At 40.4% G+C, this 21,489-nt stretch overlaps 4 protein-coding genes across 4 annotated transcripts in view; all 4 read right to left on the bottom strand.

The window, feature by feature from the left end:
- Positions 1-3,283, bottom strand: part of syne2a (spectrin repeat containing, nuclear envelope 2a) — a 67,007-nt gene extending 63,724 nt beyond the window's left edge. The window contains 6 exon segments of the mRNA XM_073492612.1: positions 699-857; positions 964-1,114; positions 1,208-1,357; positions 1,485-2,374; positions 2,466-2,616; positions 3,210-3,283. Of these exon segments, the coding sequence (XP_073348713.1) occupies positions 699-857; positions 964-1,114; positions 1,208-1,357; positions 1,485-2,374; positions 2,466-2,616; positions 3,210-3,226 (1,518 nt within the window). The 5' untranslated portion in view covers positions 3,227-3,283.
- Positions 3,284-3,341: 58 nt separating this feature from the next.
- LOC141017706 (uncharacterized) lies at positions 3,342-6,430 on the bottom strand. Its single transcript, XM_073492439.1, has 5 exons — positions 6,270-6,430; positions 5,617-5,935; positions 4,158-4,273; positions 3,573-3,694; positions 3,342-3,376 (listed from the first exon to the last, which is right to left on the bottom strand). The coding sequence occupies exons 1-5, from the start codon at positions 6,428-6,430 to the stop codon at positions 3,342-3,344; spliced, it is 753 nt and encodes a 250-aa protein (XP_073348540.1).
- Positions 6,431-7,144: 714 nt separating this feature from the next.
- LOC141017705 (nesprin-1-like) lies at positions 7,145-11,103 on the bottom strand. The gene is made up of 12 exons (XM_073492438.1): positions 11,045-11,103; positions 10,728-10,896; positions 10,511-10,607; positions 10,189-10,394; positions 9,823-9,975; positions 9,520-9,657; positions 9,321-9,422; positions 8,953-9,120; positions 8,536-8,694; positions 8,350-8,426; positions 7,665-7,803; positions 7,145-7,285 (listed from the first exon to the last, which is right to left on the bottom strand). Exons 1-12 carry the CDS (start codon positions 11,101-11,103, stop codon positions 7,145-7,147), a joined length of 1,608 nt encoding a protein of 535 aa, XP_073348539.1.
- A 498-nt stretch (positions 11,104-11,601) lies between these two features.
- Positions 11,602-20,085, bottom strand: LOC141017704 (calmin-like). Its single transcript, XM_073492437.1, has 10 exons — positions 20,010-20,085; positions 16,763-16,824; positions 14,354-14,449; positions 13,997-14,089; positions 13,610-13,806; positions 13,044-13,243; positions 12,677-12,777; positions 12,007-12,120; positions 11,772-11,909; positions 11,602-11,628 (listed from the first exon to the last, which is right to left on the bottom strand). Exons 1-10 carry the CDS (start codon positions 20,083-20,085, stop codon positions 11,602-11,604), a joined length of 1,104 nt encoding a protein of 367 aa, XP_073348538.1.
- Positions 20,086-21,489: the final 1,404 nt, after the last annotated feature.

The following is a 21,489-nucleotide window of genomic DNA, read 5'->3' as shown; positions in this document are numbered from 1 at the left end:
ATATATATATATACACATATACAGTATATATATATACTACTATGAGTATACATACTATACATATATGAGTATATATATATATATATATATATGTATGTATGTGTCAACTCTATGCGAAGGAGATGTGAGGCAAATGGTGGTCACACCAGATACTGACTGGTTTTCTGACCCCCCCAATAAAGCTAAAGCAAAACTGCACATTTCAGAGTGGCCTTTTATTGTGGCCAGCCTAAGGCACACCTGTGCAATATTCATGCTGTCTAATCAGCATCTTGATATGCCACACCTGTGAGGTGGGATGGATTATCTCAGCAAAGGAGAAGTGCTCACTAACACAGATTTAGACAGATTTGTGAACAATATTTGAGAGAAATGGATCTTTTGTGTATATAAAAAAAGTTTTAGATCTTTGAGTTCAGCTCATGAAAAATGGGAGCAAAAACAAAAGTGTTGCGTTTATATTTTTGTTCAGTGAATATATATGTGTTTATATATGTATATATATATATATATGTAAATATACACATACACACATATATATACACACACACACATATATAAATATATATACATATATATATATATATATATATATATATATATATATATATATATATATACATATATATATATATATATATATATATATATATATACACACACATGACATAGTGCACCTTTAAAGTGACAGAACTCACATCCAGCCAGCGGTCCATGAGAGCAACTGCTTCACCCTCAAATGGGACGATGGTGCATTCTGGGAGGTGACGTAAATGAGTGTGAAGCTGCCTGCAGACACTGCGGACCTCCTCTATGCCGTCCCCAAGGTTGGTAAGCTCTGCTTTTGTTTCCTGGACCTAAGACAAACACACAGAGTAGTCAACAATTTGCCAGGGACAGATAAATTATTTTGATTTAGTTTCTGTTGCATCCGTTCATCATCTCAATTTAACTGTAGTATACCTTAGTGTGCAGTCTGTGCAGGTTGTCTCTCCCCATGTAGGAAGCTTGTTCACTGATGGTACTCTCTGCCCTCTGCAGTGTCCCACTCAGCTCACCACGAATGCTCTGAAACCTCTTCAGCAGCTCCGTTAGGATATCACACCGCTCAAGCCTGCATGTGATCCATAATGCAACAAAGACAAACTCAGCAAACAACTATAACTCATCATAGCAAATCACAAAGGAGTTAATTTGCTCTCTTTACCGTTCAGCTACAGCTTTTGTCACCTCCTCCCAGACATCCTCCATTTCTGGCTTTTGACTCACATCAGGGATTTCTGATGCATCTTGTATGTACTGCAGCTCAGCGAGGTGGCTAGCAAGACGACTTTTCAGCTCAGTCAAGGCACGCGTCCTGCAGAGGAGCACACAATCATTACTAGACGAGGGGAATATAATATAATACAATTTCGGTAATATTTTGATTAATTGTTCACCCCTACTAAGAATGATTTATTTTATGACCCAGATCAGTGTTGTACCTCTGTTGTAGAGCAGGCAGGGTGGGCTCCTGTAACCCCAGCTGCTCAGCTGCTTCCTTTATCTCCCTCAGTGTGCTTAACAAGGCACCTCTCCTCTGGACTAAACTCTCCTTCTCTTCTCCCTCTTTTTTAACTTGGCTGCTTCTTCTTCTTCTCTGGTCCTTGGCTTCTAAGAGACCCCCATCAGACTTCTGTGTTTCAGCCTCTTCCTCCCTTTGTGTCTTTGTATCTACCTCCAGCCTACTCCTTTTGGCCTCCATCCCTGACTCCTCTTCCATCCTACTTGTAGTTGGATGCTGCTGCTCCCGTGATGAATCATCCCCATTTTTTATCTGACGTATTTCCAAAGGATTCAACTCCTGGATTTGCTCCTTTCCCATTGGAAACAGTTCACCTTTTCTCTCCCTCCTCCTGACACTCATCAGCTCTTTTCCCACATCCACAGCTTGCTGGGACAATGATGTCAACACATCCTGGCACGCCACTGTTGCACCATCCATGGTCAGAGTCATCCCCACTGCCTTTAAAGTGCTGTCAACACTATCAGATTGTTCCGCAGCAGTCTGCAACTTCTGCTGCATTGCTGCCTGCCAAGAGTGTCTCTGCTGCTCCCAGTCTGCATCGTTCTGCTGTCTGCTGGGGTCCTGGTTTGCCAGCAGTTTTGGGATATCAGCCTTGACTTCCTTCACTGTGGCCAGGAAGTGATCCAGAGCCTGGGCAGCTGACTGAACTCTCTCCAGCCGCTGTCGGAGCTGCTCCAGATGATGGACACTGTTGTGGAGAGCCAGGCAGATGAGTGAAGGGGATGTGGCGTCTGGCCCTTGCGTTTCCTCTTCAGAGCCTAGTTCTGATAGCTTTCTCATTTCCGACTGCAGTCTGTCGTCCATTTCCTGGGGAACACAAGAAGGGTTTATGATTAATATGTGCATATTTTACTCTCAGAATTAAAGTGCTAATTGTTTAAAAACAGCTTAGATGTACCTTTAAATCAGACACCAGTCTAGGATCAGCCAAGGTGAAGGAGGAGATGTCCAAGGACTCTGTGAGGATCCGGTCCAGTTTTTCTGTAATCATCTGCATCTGATCCTCTGCAGACTCCATCTGGTCTGCAGTATTCTCTACAGATGTCATCCTGACACAAACCAAGGTAAAAGAAACTTGACTTGTTAGGATAAGTTGGTATTAGTTAACTCCACCTGCTGATAAGGATCATGGAATAACATTGCAAGCTCCAAAACACAGAGGAGGTAATGTTTTTAAGTTTTTATTCACGTTATGTTTAGTCATGCTTGCTGACTTCCTTCCTCTCTGATGCATCATGTTTTTCCCCAAAACTTATAGTGACAGGTGACAAAATGAAATACACTTTTACCCTGAGTAAAATTACAGATTCTCTCTGGGTTTGGACATTATTGGAAGCATTTGGGATAATCTAAATACAGAACTCAACGAAATTTATAACAAAGGTTGTTTTTAGACATTTTAAATCAGAAACATTATGTATTATATCTGTAATACAGTTGTGCAATATATTTGATAGGGTTAATGATTAAAACCAATAACACTGTTCTTACATGGCCAGGGACTGGTGTACTGTATCTGTCAGTCAAAGATGTCCGTGGTAAAGTATTTTTTTATAAAGGTGACCAACAAGGAACAGTGTTACAAATGTGCTTTTGTCTTCTGAGTCAATATTTAATGATTAATCTGAGAGATGTACTGTACCTGCTCTGTAGGCACATTTGTTGGACTCTCCACTGCTGAGTCAGCTGCTCACAGATTATTTCCACTTCACTCCTATCTTCCTTGGTCATCAGATGGGAGCACTGGGACAGCTGGGCGTACTGGAGGTCAAACTCAAACCACAGTGCCTCCGTCGCCTGTTTTAAAATCTGTTCACAAAGAATCACAGCATTTATTTGATATTGTGAAGTTTGACCTTGTGAACAAATGTCTGCTTAACAGTTATTTCGTTTTAGGTTGTAGAAATGCAAATGTAAGTGACACTCTGCACTGAGTGCACCATTTCAAAAGATGGATCAAAACATATCTGAATATGAATGTTAAGCGTTGAAATGACGCTTAAACTTGCCTGTAGTTGCTTCTTGTGGTTCTGCAAGGTGGAGACGGTGACTGGGTCCAGAATAAACTCCAAATGTTGCTTGTTCTTCTGAAGTTGAGATTGAAACTCGGAGCAGGACTTTCTGTACCTATAATATAAGAATTACACATTGTTTGAACAGAACATTTGATTAATTTGTGACACTGAAAGGCTACATGGGAACAGAGCGTGCTGCAAAATCTGTGACATCAAGTTCTTGGCACTATGTTGTCTTTTGTTCTTATTTCACTACAGTGATAATAAGGAACGTGGAATACTGTAATGTCTGCAGCATCATATTGTTGTTTAAATGGATTACACAGTCAATAACATTGTAAATCCACAATGAAATGTAAATATTTGTTAAAAAACTATCCATTTGAAAGGATGATGCTGAACCAGATGTTCCTCAAAGGCAAATAAATATTAGATTTCAATTCTGGATTATGTTCTACTGTAATAATCTATCATGTTAAAACTTAATTCCACATGCTGTCAGTCCTTTAAACAAAAGCAAAAAAGTAAAAAAAATAAATAAATAAATAAGGAGAGAAAGCGGTATTAACCCACACCTTTCCAGTACTTCCTGGATGGAGGAGTGCTCTTCCTGTGGTGGGACGTCTGTCTCTGTGATGACCATCCACTCTGCCTCCTGCTTGGTCTCCACAGTGTTGCCTCTGACAACCGCCTGAGAGATGGGAGAGCCAGATTGTAACAGCCAAGCGAAGAACAGAGGAAAAGATGGAGCAGCGTGCCAATCCAATTACTGAGGATTAGTGCCCCGCAGCTGGTGCTGTGACTTCTACAGGTCAGTCACAGCCAATGAAACTGCTGAGTTCTTTTCTGACCAGGAGGATCATGATACTATCACCTGTAACCAATGACCCTGTTGACCTGTGAAATCTTCCAAACAGGTGTTTTTGGAGCATTCCACAACTTTCCCAGTCTTTTGTTGCTCCTCATCCAACTTGTTTGAAATTTTTTGCTGGTATCAAATTTAGAATAAGCATATATTTACAAAAATCAATGTGTCTATGAGGTAAAACATTAAATATATTGTCTTTGTACTTTTTCAATCGAGTGTGTGTCAAAAAGGATTATCAAATTAGCACATTCCTTTTTATTTATGTTAAACACAGCATCCCAACATTGTGATCTGGTTGTAGTGAGGTTTTGGATTGCAGTGAAAATCAAAGAAAGAGGCAGAAAGGGTTACTAATAACTTTAACTCTTCTATTTTTTTTTTGCCTTCTTAAGCATCCTGAAGAAGGCAGGGGTACACAGACACTGATGTCCAGGATTTCAAATAAAAAGGCTGCATCCAAGTGAGGACTGTAAAGCTTTCCCCTTCTTTCTTTAATGTAAAGCATACATTCTATGTCATATGTTGTTTTAGTTTTTATTATGATCTACTGTTGAGCCTATAAAACAAAACTGAAGCTTGAAATCTAAATACTTGATACATCCAAAGAAAAGTGGATTCACCACTCACATCTTTGGTAGGTCAACAAAATAAAGTTCTTCAAATTTTAAAAAATGCAAATCGTTGTTTCTCGCTGAAACTCAGAGCTGACAAATCAGTTAGAGTTCTGACAATTGGTTGATTTGAGTTTATCAAAAGAAAACTAATTCCCAACAGTCTTGATAATCAATTAATCATTTCAGTCAAGAATCATTTAAGCAAAACTGTCAAACATTTGCTGATTCCAGCTTATTAATTGTAAGGATTTGCTGCCTTTCTGTGTCATTTATGATGGTCAATGAAGAGTCTTTTGGAGGTTTTGGAGTGTTGGATGGACAAAAGAAGCAATTTGAAGATGTCGCTGTGGGCTCTGGGTAATTGTGATTAGCATTTTTCCCAATCTTTGAGATTTTATACACTGAACAATTCACTTAACAATCAGTTAATTGTGAAAATAATTGACAAGTTAATTGTTAATGAAAATGATCATTAGTTGCGGCCCTAAAAGCAATAACATACCTATAGAGCTCATAAAATTAAGAGAATCTAAATAAAAGCCCTCTTCATACCTGTATATGAGCTTGGGTTTGTTGATTGCCCCCAGGGATGTGCAACAGACGAACTTTCAGCGACTGCTCTTTGGCTCGAAGTGATGGCTTCAGATCTTTCACTGACCCACAGCCACTGTGTTGTGTGAGGTCTTCCTCGCTCTCTGTTGGGACATCCTGAACTCGCAACTTCACGACATCCCCACTGCCTCCCACAGGTGACAGGTCTTGTTGTGGGCTGTCCACGCTTTGTTTATGTGGGAGATTGTTGCTCTGTTGCTGTGTGTCAGCCGACATGCCAGTCGCTCTCAGCGGGGTGTTACCCCAGAGCTGCTGTCCCCTGCTGAGTTAAGAAGTGTTCATCAGTGGGAGGTCAATGTCGGATGGTTAGAACCACTCAGTCCTACTACAGGCAGCTCATTACGATTAATAGACTTGAGGGATTACAGAGTGACAATGGTTAATAAATAAGCTGTCTGCTTCAATTAAACAACGTGGGAGATGTCCATTTGAGGATTTGAATGTGGTTATACTTTTTTAATGATACTTTTTTCAGCAAAAACCTTCTCAGACACTGTTTTAATATGCCTTAATACATGTGTGGAGTGGATCTTTAAATGTGTTGATTTTTAATGTATTACACCTCATGCCGCCTCTCCTTAGCATTATCTTACCAGTCAGATGGGAGCACTATGTCACTGGGCTGTGTTTCCTGTGCTTCATCTGACTCTCTCAGTTGGTCTGTTTCCAGGCAGGAGGATTCACTTGGTGTCAGTGTTTCACACAGCTCTTGGAGCGTTTCAACACATTCCTCAGCAGATGCAGCGTCGTCCATGACGGCCTGGAAAACATGTGAACTAAAATCAAGTTTCTTTCTTTCTGGCTATCGTAACGTTTCCCAGATCATACAGTCTGTCACACGACACAGTTAGATGTTAATGCAAATGTTACAGAGTTATGCAAATACCTGTTGTTGCAACAAAGAGTCAAGGTCAGTCTGGTCAGTGGCTTCATGCAGGGGGTTAGTTTGCATTTCACACTGCACAACAGATAAAGACTGCTCTCCCTCTCTGATCTTAGACAATAAGACAGGAACAAAGGCCGCCATTTCTCTGCGTACATCCTGAGTTTGACACAAACAAGGTACTTAAGAAAAATGTAAGTGATAAGTTATCATGGTATATCATAGCGGTTAAAGCTACTGAATTAAATGAGTTATGTTATGAGTTATGATGATGAACTACAGTGTTACAGGTGGGACAAATCAGAAAGTAAGATACTGTACATAAAAAGTAAAATGAAGCTAAGCTTTCTTTCTTTGGCTGACTTTAGTTTTCAACAAACAGATATGACACAATCAATATTTTTGGGTGTTGACTGTATTAAGAGTAAGATTGAGGACAATAAAACAGATTAAACTTCAGGAATATATTGTATGGTGTATGATTAAGCCTTTAGACCGGTTCAAAGCGCAGTTAAACCTTTCTTCATGACAGAGGTGACTGAACCCCTTCTTATAGATGCAACAGTCTTCTGTGTACGGTCTCTGTCATACCTCCCACTGCTTTCTGACTGAGTCAGACAGGAGCATCAAGTCCTGGAGTTGGGGCCCAGTGCAAAAGGCCCCAAAACCCTCCACTGCAACCAGGAACTCCTCCAGGATGGCAGGCTGCAGAATCTTTAAAGCTCTCTGCACAGAAAGACACAGAAAGCTAGACAAACATACGCGGACAAAACCGGCAGCTGTGCAAAGCAAAACACCACAGACCTTTTAAAAAATATGTCCCAATTCTGAAATTACATTTTTGAGTTTCTATGGTCTGGATGTTTAAGCATGAAAGCATTTTCTTTAAGCAACAATTGGGTGCAAAGCCAGCTTTATAGTCACTTTGATTAACACTTATTAGCAAGTGCAAAGTTCCTTTTTCACGAATGATAAAAAAATAATCTGAAACTACGTATATATTCTTAATTCAAAGTCTTTACTATTCATTCATTTACTTTTGCTATCGAGAAACTTTTCTGAAGATGAATAAATAATACTATATCCATAATATTTAAATCTGTACCTGCTTCCTTTTGGCTTGTGACTCTGAAATCTCTTTGCCACCAAATAACTTGATGGCTTGCTGGATGCGTCCTTGCAGACGAAACCTGGCCTTCTCCAGTCTGCTCCTCGCCATCGACTGGGCTTTTGAATGAACTTCACTGCGGACCATAACCGGTGGCTGTGGAGATGTTTTATTACTTTGTGGGGTGTTTGGTTTCACTCTTATTCTGGATTTTGACATGTGGATTTGTGGGGAAGATGAGCTTTCCTTTTCCTCAGAAACTGGACTTGACAGAACTGGACTTTTTGGACAAGTTGTTCCAGCAGGAGCTTCGGTTAAGGCAGGGAGAAGTTGATCATTTTGACTCGGACGTGAAACTTGAGTGTGTGATTTGGACACTGACTGTGGCTGAGTCATTTGCTCCGCTTCTTTTACAGTTTGAGCAAGAGGAGGGTGAATATGACATCCTGGTGCCCCCAAACGCTGAGGCAGCATCTGGATTTGAACATGTGGTATAACAATGGATGGTTCCTCCTGTGTGTTCATGTGCTGTTTTTCAGGCCAGCCTTGGAGACCTCTTGTTCTTTGTTGAGGTGTCTGAGATGGGCTCTCAGCTAAAACCTGATTTGGGTCTTGAGTTTGCAGCATAACATTTCCAACTTGGTCTACATGTTTGGTTCTGGCCACAACCAAAAAACCCGACTGTGGCTGCCTCTGCATCTGATCGGCTGTTTCAACATGTCGCAGAAACCCAAGGGAAGCAAACCTCTCAAGAATCTCCTGAAAAAATAAAACATATACAAATGTTATTGTCTCATATAAATATAAGTGTTGAAGAACTTAAAAAGTTAGGTTATTTTTAGAGGTTATTTACATTGATTTAACTCACCTGGCAGTGAGAGACTGCCTCTGAGATCCTATCCTGCATGACAGAAGTACTGAGGTGCTGCAGAGGAGAAGTTTTCTGTACTTGTGCCACAAGGTCCTGCAGATCCTGTCCCTCCATTACAACCTGGCTCTCCAGCTGCAAGCCTCGGGAGACCAGGACCTAGAAAAGATTATATAGCCTATATTTGATTATCTGTACTGTAATGTTTCATTTTATGGACCGAAACCAAACAAGACTCTAAAATGTATCCACAATTTGAGAGCGACAGTCATTTGTGAATTGTAACACTGCCATCACTTGCAATATCCACGTTAACAAATGCTTTTCTGAAACGGGCTCTAGGATTATTTGTGATGCCTTCAACAAAAAACAAAATAATGCCTAGTTTGAAGGTGCAGAAAGCTGTGATTTGCTGACTTTGGCTGTAGATTCCACTGCAGAGCGTCCTCTGTGTTTTTTCTCCTTTAGGTGCTGGTGACAGTCAAGGGCCTCTGTGCTCCAGTGATCCAGCTCAGCCAGATGGCCCTCCAGCAAGGACGCAGCCTTCTGCAGCTCTCCACAGCTCCTCTCTGCTTCAGCAAGCATCTAATGTACATGTACAAGCAATTAGGAGTGAAGCCTATCCTTACTTTGTCATACTACAACATAATACCAATAATAGGATAATATATCAATAACTAATCTTATGGAAATGTTTTGATTGAAACAATTCATAGTCAAAAAATGGAAAATGAAATGATGTTAAAATGCATTACAGTTAGTCACAGCTTTTTGCAGCATAGTACCTGTGGGAGAGTTTGCATGAGGTTCTCTATGTGGCTTGTTTGAAAGTCTGGGGATGAACTAAGAGATGAAAGGTCCACGTCGGCCATCTTCTTACTCAGTAGCTAATAAAAGAAAGTATAACGTTTCAGAAAGACTTTTCAAAAACTGTGTCTATATTTGTATGTTTATTTTTATCCATCCACTTGTAACTTTGCCAACCTGTAGTTTCTGTCTGTTAGCCTTCAGTGGGACAGAAGCCACATCCAGTGGCTGCCTCAGAAGCTGGCTGGCCTCCTGGGTCAGTGAATGCACCATTTGAAAACAGAGGGGACCGACACTGGGCTCTGATGATACTTCCTAAGAAAGACGTGCTTCATGAGTAACAACCTTTATGTCCTGCAACACTATTTAAGAAGGTAAATTTTGAACATTTAAAATCCTATACATGAATTTCATCTGAACTGTACCTTCATTAAAAATCTGTACTACAATGGAAAGAGCAATGAGAACATGCATACTTACAAACATTGTCTTCTTCATACATTCAGCCCACTGCATGTTGACCTTGCTGAGTTGCTCAGCCAGAGCGAGGCTGGTTGAAGATTCTGTCAGTTCGATGAGTAAGTTCCCTGCCTCGTTTAGCTTAGCCTGACATGATGTCCACTCACTCATACCCTACAGAAACCAAACCATAAGATAAAAAAATCAGGTGGATCCAAAGCTTCTCTTCTGCAGTCATCAGTTGTGATTTACCGCAAGGGGATATACAGTAATCTAACACATTAACATTGGTTGGTGCAGCTTTCACACTAGACTTAATAGTGAGAGTCATAAAGGAATCTTTTAGAGGTATTCATTGACAAAATTCCCAAATAAAGGTGAGATTACCTGCGTCCCTGCAGCAGGAGACTGGGTGTGCGAATGTATTTTTTGTGCCAACCACGTCTGTAGAGAAGTGATGCAGTTGTTGTAGGTCTCCCACGCGGACACCACCCTCTCCATCATCCCCCTGACAGCTGTCACAGCCTGTGCAACCAGTTCAGCTTCGCTTTCTGCTTCCTTCACCTGACGAGTGACAAGCTGAGAACCTTCACCTGGGGGAGTGAAGAGTGTGTGGAGGTCAAGTCTTGCCTTTTGAAAATAAAGAATCTTCATGAAAGGATAAAACTGAGCTTACAGAACTCGTATAAAAAACACATTTAGCACATACCTAGCGCTGCCTTGCTGGTGTAAGCATTCGCCTTTTCCTTCAGGTTTTGGAGAGCGTCCATTAGAATCAAAAGCAGTCCTTGCCGCTCCACTGTGTCCTAGACAACAAACCAACAGAAGTCATCACTTTTGCTGTTTTTGACTTTGACATTATACCACTGGTATGTTTTTGGAACTGGTGTTACAAGGTTTTATATCCAGCTCTTTCAGATACTTACGTGCCAGTCCTGCAGAAGCACAAGTACTGTCTCCTGAGATCTGTAGGGAGCTTTCCAGGTCTGAAGCTTAGCAGTGATGCGACCCAGGAGATCCAGAACAGTGTGACGGGATTCCTGGTATTCCAACTTAATCCCTTGATACTTGGCTGTGACTCGGATATCGGTTAAACTGTTTATAAACAAAGAAGGTGTGAATGTGTTACGTAAGTGTTTTACAGGAGCGGAACTGCAGATACATTTAATAGAGACTTAAAGATTTATGGATTTAATTTTAATCAAATTTGTAATTACAGAAGTTGAACAATTATTTCACGTACCGTCTTTTTATCTCATCAAACTTTTCTAGTGGCACTACTACATTTCCTGAGTCATCCATGTTGTGGTAGGTATCAAGGATATCGACGTGGTGGCTCATCTGCTTAATTAAAGTCTGAAGAAAAAAACAGCAAACAATTTAAGTGATTATAAGCACAAAAAAAACAAGATGTGACATTCTCATTCCATAGCATATATGCCACTTCAGAGTTGTCTAGAAAATGTTACATTTCGATTTTTGATTCAAATTAAAAATAACCTTTAGTGTGTCCTGTTGAACTCTTGCTTCTTTGGCAGCATCTGCATGATCTTTCCCTCCTCCTCCCTCTTCTGTTAGCGCTGCCTCCGCTCGCTGCAGCCACAAGACAACTGAGTCCAGGGGAGGAGGAAGGCTCAAGTCCAGGTCTGCTTTACGTCTCTGCAGCTGAGTAATGACACGCACATAAACAACCTGGTATAAGCACAAACCTGCTGATTGTAACGTTGTCTAATGAGTCTAACACATCTGGAGATAAAGGAAGGGACTCAGCAGGAGCCAATTTCCACATTAAAAGCAGCCTCAGGAGCATTTGCCCAGACAAATGCACTAAACACAAAACACTTAACACAAGAAACATGTTTAAAAAATTGCAAAGGAGGCAGTAAATGAGCAAGACTTTAAGTGACTAAAAAGCTGCTGGGTGCAGAGTATGACCATACTGCTTATTATACTGAGGTAGATTTCCTCACCTCCTCCTCTAAACGATCCCATGCTGCCTTGAGAGCACACTGTTCTTGGCTCATCTCAGGACGGCGTCTTATGGAAGCAAGGAGGGTCATCACTGGTTTCCTCTGCTCAGTGAAGGAATCAGCGAAGTTCTGAAACACCTAATGATCCAAAAACAGTTAAAACTTCTAAACAACAACAATAAATAGTAGACACAAATCAGCGTTTTCTTTTCTCGGCTCTTCTGCTTCACCTTACCTGATATTTTTCTGCAAAGCTTGACTTCTCTGTAGCTGTCTGCGACTCTGACAGCTCCTGGTAGGCTTGCTGCAGCCAGCAAGTCACCTCTTCTGCACGCTCACTTGGAGAGACCTACATTTTCAAAATTCAAACTGTCATTAATAACGTTTCTGTGTTAATCTAAATGTAAGAAGCACGTGCCATACTCAAACAGACCTAAGAGTTTGCCTCAACTAGGTTTCAGAGAAAAGAGATTTTGACCCATTCAAATTTTAAGAAGCCCTGTGCATTGATAGCCATCCATCTTATAAACGGCAGCTGAATTGTTTGTCAAGAAGATTTGCATCATCAATGCAACAGAGTGAAAGAAAAGACTTTTAAAAAGACTGATAAATATGAACTGAAGAAGGACTTCTTTGCCCAGTGTACAGCTACCTGACGTATTGGTGAGACAGCAACTGCTGGAGTGAAGTGAGCAGGCAAGTTCTCAAGGGAGAGAAAAGAGGGCTGGACCAGAGGAAACAGCTGCACCAATGCCACCATGGGGGGAAAAGGCAAGGTCAGAAAAGGTTTGTTTCATGCAGGAGATTGTGGGTTCAAACAAGAAAGAGATGCAGCAGGGACAGAAACTTTCAAGAAGGCAAGTTGTAGATGAAGTCAGTTCTGCAGTAAAGGTTTCATTTCCTACCTGCAGATGATCATCAGGTGATGGCATGTCATTAGAGTACTGCAGAAACTGGGCCACATATGTCATAATGGACTTGTCTTCAGGGTCTTTCACGTCAACATCTGGGGTTCGGGTAAAGACACAGAAAGGTTTACACATGATGAAAAATAATACACTACTTTTTCTCAGTGCTTCGCAGGAGCAGGAATCTGTTGCTTAACCTGACTATCCCACTGAAGCAACAGGTTTCGCCTCATCCTATGTATAAAAATCAAGTTCACACAGTTTTGTCTGAGGTGAAATGGGTGAACAAAGTGAATTATCGTAGCTAAAGGATTCCCTTAAAAATACTGAGAACCAGTATAAGTCACTACTGAATGAGCCTCACCCTGCGGCTCCAGTAGGCGGGGGATGTTTAGCTCCCTCTCAGCCAGGTGAAATGCCTCTTCCAGGTTCTCCTGGTTGCTTCTGGACCTGACCAGTGAGAGATCCACCAGCTGTGGTCTGAGAGAGCACAGGATGGCCAAGAAGGCCTCTCCGCTTCTCCAGCTTGACTTGAAGTCCCTCACACTGACAGAGCAGCCAACCCTAGAGAGATAAACACAAATTAACAAGAAGAAAGCACCAAAGAGGGTCTGAGCCAGTCTGTCTTGAAGTGGTCGCAAAACATCAGTCATTGTCCAGTTATTGCTTCGACTCTATCATTACTACCAACAAGCAATTTAGCTTGTCCATCTGTTTTGCATGTGTTTGAACTGTGCTACGACAAAGGTTGATTAAGAGAAAAGACATGCAAACTAAGGAAACACATGCAAACCTGACAAAGACAGGTCAAGGACTAACTGTCATTCCTCCTGTGATGGATCAGTGCCACCATGCTGCCCAGAAAACTTTTCAGGTTGCCAGTGATAAAGATTCAATTTTAAGCATTCATATATATGGTAGAAAAACCACCTTTGGCATTGGTCCCTGACCCACATGAGCAGGGCTTTCTTGGCGGATACTCTGAAACGTCTGTGAAGAGGCGATGTCCGTCCTCCAGGGACCGGACTTGCCGGGACTGGGCTGCCAGACCAGGAGTCCAGGCTGGACAGAGAGTCGAGGGAGGAATGACGAGAGCTGAAGGAGAGAGTGTTGGCCAACTCCTCAATCTAAAACAGAGACAATAAAACAATATCTTGTATGTCAAATGATCAGTATCTTTGAAATGGCTGAAATCTGTATGTTCTTGAAGTTATTAATCATGTAGTACAAGATCCTGTTGCTGTAGTTTCCTCTTCTCTTTCACAAAAGTAGAAGTAGGGGAATGTGTGTGAGCACTAGTTTAGCATTGGTACTCACATGACAGTGGAGGATGATGGTCCATATGAGTCCGAGGATGATGGAGGGCCGTCCATCTATGATATCTGAGATGTTGATGTTCACCAGTTTGATCTACACAAACCAAATACAACACATGTTGATAACACAAACTGTAGTCAGCTGCCATGCTTTGTTTGTTTGTTTGGGGTTTTTTTCTGTGGAAACTTACAGATTTTTTCTTGAGAAAGTTTAGCGCTGTCTCAATGTTGGCTCTCTGCTGGAAAACCCCGCGGCCTCTTTGTCTTTTCTTTGGAGACAAATTCAAGCATCAGCTTAATTGTGACGTTAATATTCATTTTGATTTGGAATCTAATCATTAGCATTGTAGTAACTTACCATCCGTTGGCCACTCATCACCTCCAGCAGGTCGAGCAGCTGCGACCCATCCCTGAGGTCAGAGAAGAGGTCCGACACAAATGAGGGAGGGCATCTCTGTAACAAAGCACACAAATAGTCTTATTAGTTTATCTGTCCAGCTGCACAGTACATCAAAATAAAGGAACGGGTGAGCTTAGGTGATGATCCAACATTAACTTCACCTGTTCCATCTACTACAATCGAAGATGATACTGACTGTACTGATACTAAGATACCAACACAGAGGCATGTTCAAAATTACAATCAAATGTATTAAATGTCTTCATTTTTAAATCTCAGCAGATTCTTAATAAAACAGACAATAAGACAAGAAAATGCAAAATAAGCCAAATATATTGGATATTGAAAATAAGTGACAGGACTATTCATGAAATTATAATTAGCAGTAACCTATTATGAAAAAATAAAACTAACAATAAGATTCCAAAACAGCAATCGAGTTTTGTTTTATTGACTTTTTGAAGGTTTATCTATTTTTGATCTTTCTGATGTTGGTGTTGAGCACATTCAAAGCCGATTAAACCTCTAAACAGGAAGTAGCAGAGCTGACAAAGGCATCTGAGCTCCTCAAGTTTTGTCATGAGTCCAAACATACAGTACTGTCAAATATGTTACGTGCAATAACAGCATAAAGATCAATTTATCATCACATAACATTCATTTTGAGTAAAAATATCAATTAGGTAACAAACTAGACGGCTGTTAATGAATCCATATAATATTCTTGGGTCACTGTTTCATATTTGGTGTGAAATGTGCTGCATCATTTTGTATAAAACAGGAAGCTGTTCAGGGTTTTCACATGTCATGTGATAAATAAAAAGTGAAAGGCTGATGGAAAAACATTTCTGAAATGTTCAGCAAAGCACAGAAGAAAAAAGTGTGCCAGGGAGTTAAAGGGTTTATGGGAAATGGGATCTACTTTGTGGGAAACAATAACATCAACAATTATTTTGCCATGACATGATATTTTTTTAAATGCTGCTTCACAAACACACCCACAACCCAAAAGGTCAGAGCCTATAAATCCATCCAAAACTGAACTGAAACTGAGTTGGGAGCATTTAAAAGTTTCCAGGTCAAGGCTTTAGGCCAAGTCACAATTGTGACCGTTGTCCTCGAGACATAAAGGAAGTCTCTCTTGTTGGGGGTCGTCAGTGGATTGTTGTAACAGATGACAGGTTATGAACCGGTGATTTTAGCGAGGAGTCATATGGACCTGAGGTTATGAAGAGGTGGCTGGATTCAGATTACGTGCTGTCCTGCTTCACTGAAGCACTATTTATACTCCTGGCGACAGTCACGAGCAGCTCAAGGTCTCTTTCCACCGAGATCCACGGTGAGCTGCTTCAATGCACCCTGCTGTCTCAACAATGAGTCAGCATGTCTGCAGCTCGCTACATATCATTTACAGCTCTGCCGCAGCATGATGTCATGTCATTTTTCAACACTACCTGGGTAGAGCTCTCCCAAACATTATTTTTATACTTTAACACTCACTCGTCTCCAAATATTGCAAACTGAAAAGCAGTTCAACTCTAAGCAAAAGCATCAAATTATCTTTTTGATTAGGTTTTGCTTGAGACATCAGCCAAATTAAAAGTAGGTTTTGGAATATAGAGAAGACAACTTTTGCTGAACCTGAAGAGAAATCTATGTTAAAGGTCAACAGGTGTATTGTTTGAAACTTGATGCAGAGTGTAAACCTGAGATCGACACGTGTTTCCTATCCGGTGCACACAGCTCACATCGACACCTCTTGTAGATGAAACCAAAAAATATTGATTCACCTCCTCCCAAACATAATAAAAATTGGTGAAAACAAGACACATTTGACTACATATAAACATGTAAATAATAATACACATTCAGTGGCAAATTGAATTTGGCTCCTGCAGACAGAATATTTCAGATATTAGGGAAAGATAAGCTGTGCAGTACATGGAAGAGACAAGTTCCTTCTTACATGCTGATGCTGCATGTAGACCTGCAGCCTTGTGTTACTCTCTTCATCACTACTCCAGCCTCTCTCATTCACTCTGTACTTTAACTGGAATAAAGATCATCTCCAGAAGATATATCCAGTTTAACAGTTGAATCTAAAAGCACCAGATCTTTTTTTAGTTGAAACTACCCACAGCAGAAACGCTGCTTTAAGAAGCATTAAATAGATTAGATAATGTATCCAAAGCTTTAAAACCATCCAAGAACTTTTTTGATTATTTTGACAAATACGTACGTATACTTGTAATGTTTTTTGTTTGTTTTTTTCATAAAAATCAGGTGCTGGCAGTTTCTTGTTTTCTTTAACAACTGCTAAGTTCTTGTTCATTCCTTCACACACTCACTCACTCAGCATCAACATACCTTTGAGAGTTGAGCATTTATCCAGTTGGTGAATGTCCTTTTCTGAATCTGTTCATGCTCCACTGTTGAAACAGACAAAAAATTTTAATCTATGCTCATTGCATTTCAATGATCACTGTTCAATACAGTTGAAGTACTGGATACTAAAACCAGTGACATGGATTGCTGTAACATAAAACACACATAGTTTCAATTGAAAAATGATGATTCTTTATGGATTTTGGGAGCTTGTGTTTGTTGGCAGTAGCACATAGGTGCAGACAGTGTTTAATTAGTTAACTGCATCCCTGGGTTTTCTCAACTATGTCATTTAAACTCCAGCTGGATTGAAAACACCAACTAATGCAAACAAATGCACAGAACATTTGTCAAATACATTTGAGTATATTCCTCAAAAGCAACCTGACCTTCTCTGATCTTTCCTGTCTGTAACGTGCTCCTGTAACGTCTATAATTATCTATAAATCATCCTGATATTAGCTGCAGGTTGGCCGTAAACTACTCACCGACATCAGAGGACTGAATGACTGTTTGACCCTCCATGCTTATAACTAATAGCCAATAAATCCATATATAATGAGTGAAGAGGCTACTTCTCTAATACAAGTTGACCCAGAGTGGCAGACTTCCTCTTTAAGCTAAAGTAAGGCTACTGGCTGGGATCTGGCTACAAGACGGGACCACTTCCAGGACGGCGACAGACATAGATACTGACACTCATGCACACAGCTGATATACACAGCGACAAGCTCACAGCTAGAATAAACCTCCTGACAGACATATGCACACACACAGTGAAGGGATTTGATCATACATGGTTCTTGAGAGGTACTAGACCAAATCCTGAGGTTCTGTTGCCAAAACATGAACCTCTTACTATATATAACATTATAAAGGCCTCCTGAAGGACAGTATTATGGAAGTGATGGAAATGTTAAAGACATATGCAAGTGGTTTTGGTATTATTCTGAGTATATTGATACTTAGAGTGAGTGGAGCCAATGATGGCCATTTTTGTGTCCATTGTATATTTTACAAATACTTTATGCATTGAGTCAAAGTATTTTACTACTTTAATTAAATTTGTTAAGAATACTTATAGCTGTATCCAACATGAACATCTGGATGTTGCCAGTAATCATATGATTCTGCATCGCTTTCGTAAACCTTTAACCACTACTTTCTGCATCTGTGTGCAGTGTTGCTACAATTACAAACAATCTGTTGGGACTATTTAAAGATTCAGTCAGTAATGAATTAACGGAGCTTGATGTTTAGTCTGAGGTAATCAGAAAAACACACACAGGCTAACTCTCAGGTTGACAAACTCACACTTGCAGATCAGATTTAGCTCTGAATCTGACTCAGTGAGTCTGCTGTTTGTTTAAGAGCCTGCCAAGGCAGGAAACTCATGACAACATTTAATCACCCCACTCCACCCAGTTAGCCTGGCAGTTCACCTGACATGGCCAGTACAAACAGCAGTAAGAGGCTTCAACATGTCAGTAATGACGCCCTGCTTTAGGCCATTGTAAGACGCCATCAGACAAACATGTTTTCTCAGTCATAGATTTTACACAATTTACAACAAATACAACTTTGAGAGTATGTAAATGTGTCTGTGTCTGATATCCCTGATGCACAGTTAAATGCTTATATTAAAAAAAAACATATAGCCGGTACCAGACACCAATGAAACACAGCTGTGTTTAAAAGCACACGTTCTTCAAGCGTCACATATTGAGGAAACATATGACGTGATACCTCATAACCTTGACATGACACCTGTCATGAACGTGAAGGAGTGTTCATGAATGTTTATGACTGTTGTTATAAAGTGTCATTTTGTGACAACAGGGTACAACGAATATGGTTTTCTCACTGGGTTTTGGCTCCTGGCACCACAGGACTGACAAAGCTAATAGGAGCGCTACTGTAGCTTCAAAGCCAACTGAACTAACTAGCTACAGCTAACTACAGTTAGCAATTATCTTACTTTGGCAACAAGTACAACTCTTGAAATTATTTTGGTACTTATTCCCTTTTTAATGAGGAGTTCAAATTGTACCACTGTAGTTGAGGTCAGGAAAATGATTCATGACACTGTTACAAAAGCATTTGACAGTGTGATAACTTTTATTGACACTTAATGACAAGTCAAGAAAAATATTCATGACACAATAATGATGGTCTTATGACAGCCAACGTATGACAGTTTAATGTAATGTCAACACATAAAGCTAAATAGTTTTTTAAAGTTTAATAATTAGGCCTGCCGTGACATGTTTAAGGCAGGTCATGTCGTCTTGGTTAATCTCAAGTTGTCATAACAAAGACATCTCAAACGAAGTCAACTCTGCATTTAAAGTGACATTGTTGACCAAATGACACTTGATGACAACAGTCATAAACAATCATGAAGACTCCTTCGTGTTCATGAAATAAAGTGTAAAGCCATATTGACAAAATTCTGCACATCTTGCAATCAGAATGACTATTTTCCGCTCACATAAAACATGGCAAGATTTATTCCCTTTTTAAGACGTGCACTGCTTACAGAGAGGAAAAAGATTAGTCCGATCAATGAATACAGTGACTTTTAAGGTAAGTTTGAATTACTATAGCCAACATGACATGATTACTGTACAGTAGTTTTGCCGTCTGCAGTAGAAGAACAATTTGATTGGTCATCGGACTCAATGTGTTGTCATGTGATTAAAGACCAGTTTGACCAGGAACTTTCATCCAATTAGCGATGGAGTCACAAGCAAGCTTTTTGGCATGACTCACGCAAATATAGCAGGTTTTCCAATTTTAGCATGAAGGGCTGAACAACAAATCATTCATTGTCTGTTTCAACTGAGAAAATAAAGACAGAACCTGCACAAATGTACCCTCAATATCATAGTGAAGTTTGTAAACCGTCACAAGTAAAGTCCTCAGTGTGCCTGAGGGCACAGCTGTTTAGTGCTAATATGAATTTTGAAAGTAAGAGTTGTTGGTCAATAGGAAACTGGACAAACCGGTAAACCTCCTGCACCTCCACTCTCACCAAGCACCACCACTTTCACTTTTTTACTTTTTAGGTACTTCTTTTGGTTCATAGTACCTATTATATGTCAAATTAAAGTGATGCAAGAGACATTGAAATAGTATCTCTTCAACACAGTTCATAATTTGGCCACCACTGTGATTCCCGACTACAGCACATGTCACAACATCTACAAAAGTACAGGAATAGACTGACCTTGGAGGAGCATGTGCACGTTGTCAATATCCAATGGAATGCCTCCATCGTCATCCCCTGCTCCACCTGAGGCCATGTGGTCTCCAACCACAACACGAGATCAACCTCAGAGGGGGGCAGGAGACATGGATTAGTAAATCGTCAACCCAAGTGAGATCCACAGTGCCACAAAGGAATCATTCTTTTTCCAAAACATTTTAGTTAGCTGCCGCCACAGCCTGATTAGTCATGTTGCAGTAAGAACACACCCACCTGCACCCTTACTTTACCACAGAGATGCAAGTAGACACATGCAAACGTTTAAACAAAGAGTTCAAAGAGGAGGAATAACCGTGCTGTATAAAGAGCCGGCCTCACACTGCCATCATGTAGATATACAAAAATAGATGGCCTGGTCACAGATCTTTAACATACCTGTAGTAGGGCTGTAGTCACTGAAGGCAGCTAATGCAGCTGACTGCATTACAATGAAGAACCCAGCAGATTGTGTACAATAAATGTCCTCAGCTGTGTCCTTTAATATTGGCACAAGTCTACGTTGATTCACTGTGTTCAGTCTCTTCAAATAGGACGTGGCCTTTAGGTGCTCATAAATGAAACAAGGTACCTCTTGCCTATTGGAGCATGAGGACAAAAACAGGGTGGAGAGTCCCGCCTACGCTCACTGCAAGCCCAAAACACTCCTGCAGGCTCACATACAACTCAGTATCCATGTCCTCACAAATCCCACTGTGGATTAGTTTTGTTTTCAGCTTTACTTATTACTAATGTTCCAGGAAACAAAACTGATAGTGTGTCTCTCTGTCTTTCTTTTATTCTATTTGCTAATAGTCTGCTAATGCAATGACATAACAGCACAGAAATAAGGACAGAGGGACTTTCTCAGTCAGTTTCATATTGAGTTAGAGCGATATTTTAAGGCTTTAATTGAATTCAAAATAAATCGAGAGCCAAAATCCCTTTTTATTTCCTTATTTATTTGTTTCACATGAAGCGAAAGAGGGCGCACAAACAGTAGGGCCTGTTACACAATGCCATCTTTACCCTTGAAAGCAGTGCCAGTGTTTTATTTGTTGAATCACTATGGTGAGCAGACAGAGCTGGTGGAAAGTCTGTGTGCCACATACATGTAGCAGCTGCACCCTCACCTCAAATTCCCTTCTGTTATGGCGGAGGCACAAGCACCAAATAGCAGAAGAGGATATAAGATAGCTGAATTGTTCCTTTGGAAAGTCTCAAACTGTGTAATGTAACATCAAGTTAAAAAAAATCTATAAAAAATGCACCATGATAAGAGCGCGTGATTGAAATTGAAAGTGATGTGGGAGGTTTTTCACATTAGGTTATTATAGTGCATGACCACTGAGAGCACAGATTATAAGAGCAGCAATTAAAGGAAAGTGGTGTCTGGTTTAACTGCATGAACAAGTTTGTGACATCAAAGCCTAACAAGATGAAACCCAGACACTCTTACCAATTT

Source organism: Pagrus major, chromosome 22, assembly GCF_040436345.1.
Source record: "Pagrus major chromosome 22, Pma_NU_1.0".
In the NCBI taxonomy this organism is placed as follows: Eukaryota; Metazoa; Chordata; class Actinopteri; order Spariformes; family Sparidae; genus Pagrus; species Pagrus major.
The sequence above is the reverse complement of the archived record's forward strand: the minus strand, read 5'-3'. Positions and strand labels throughout refer to the sequence as shown.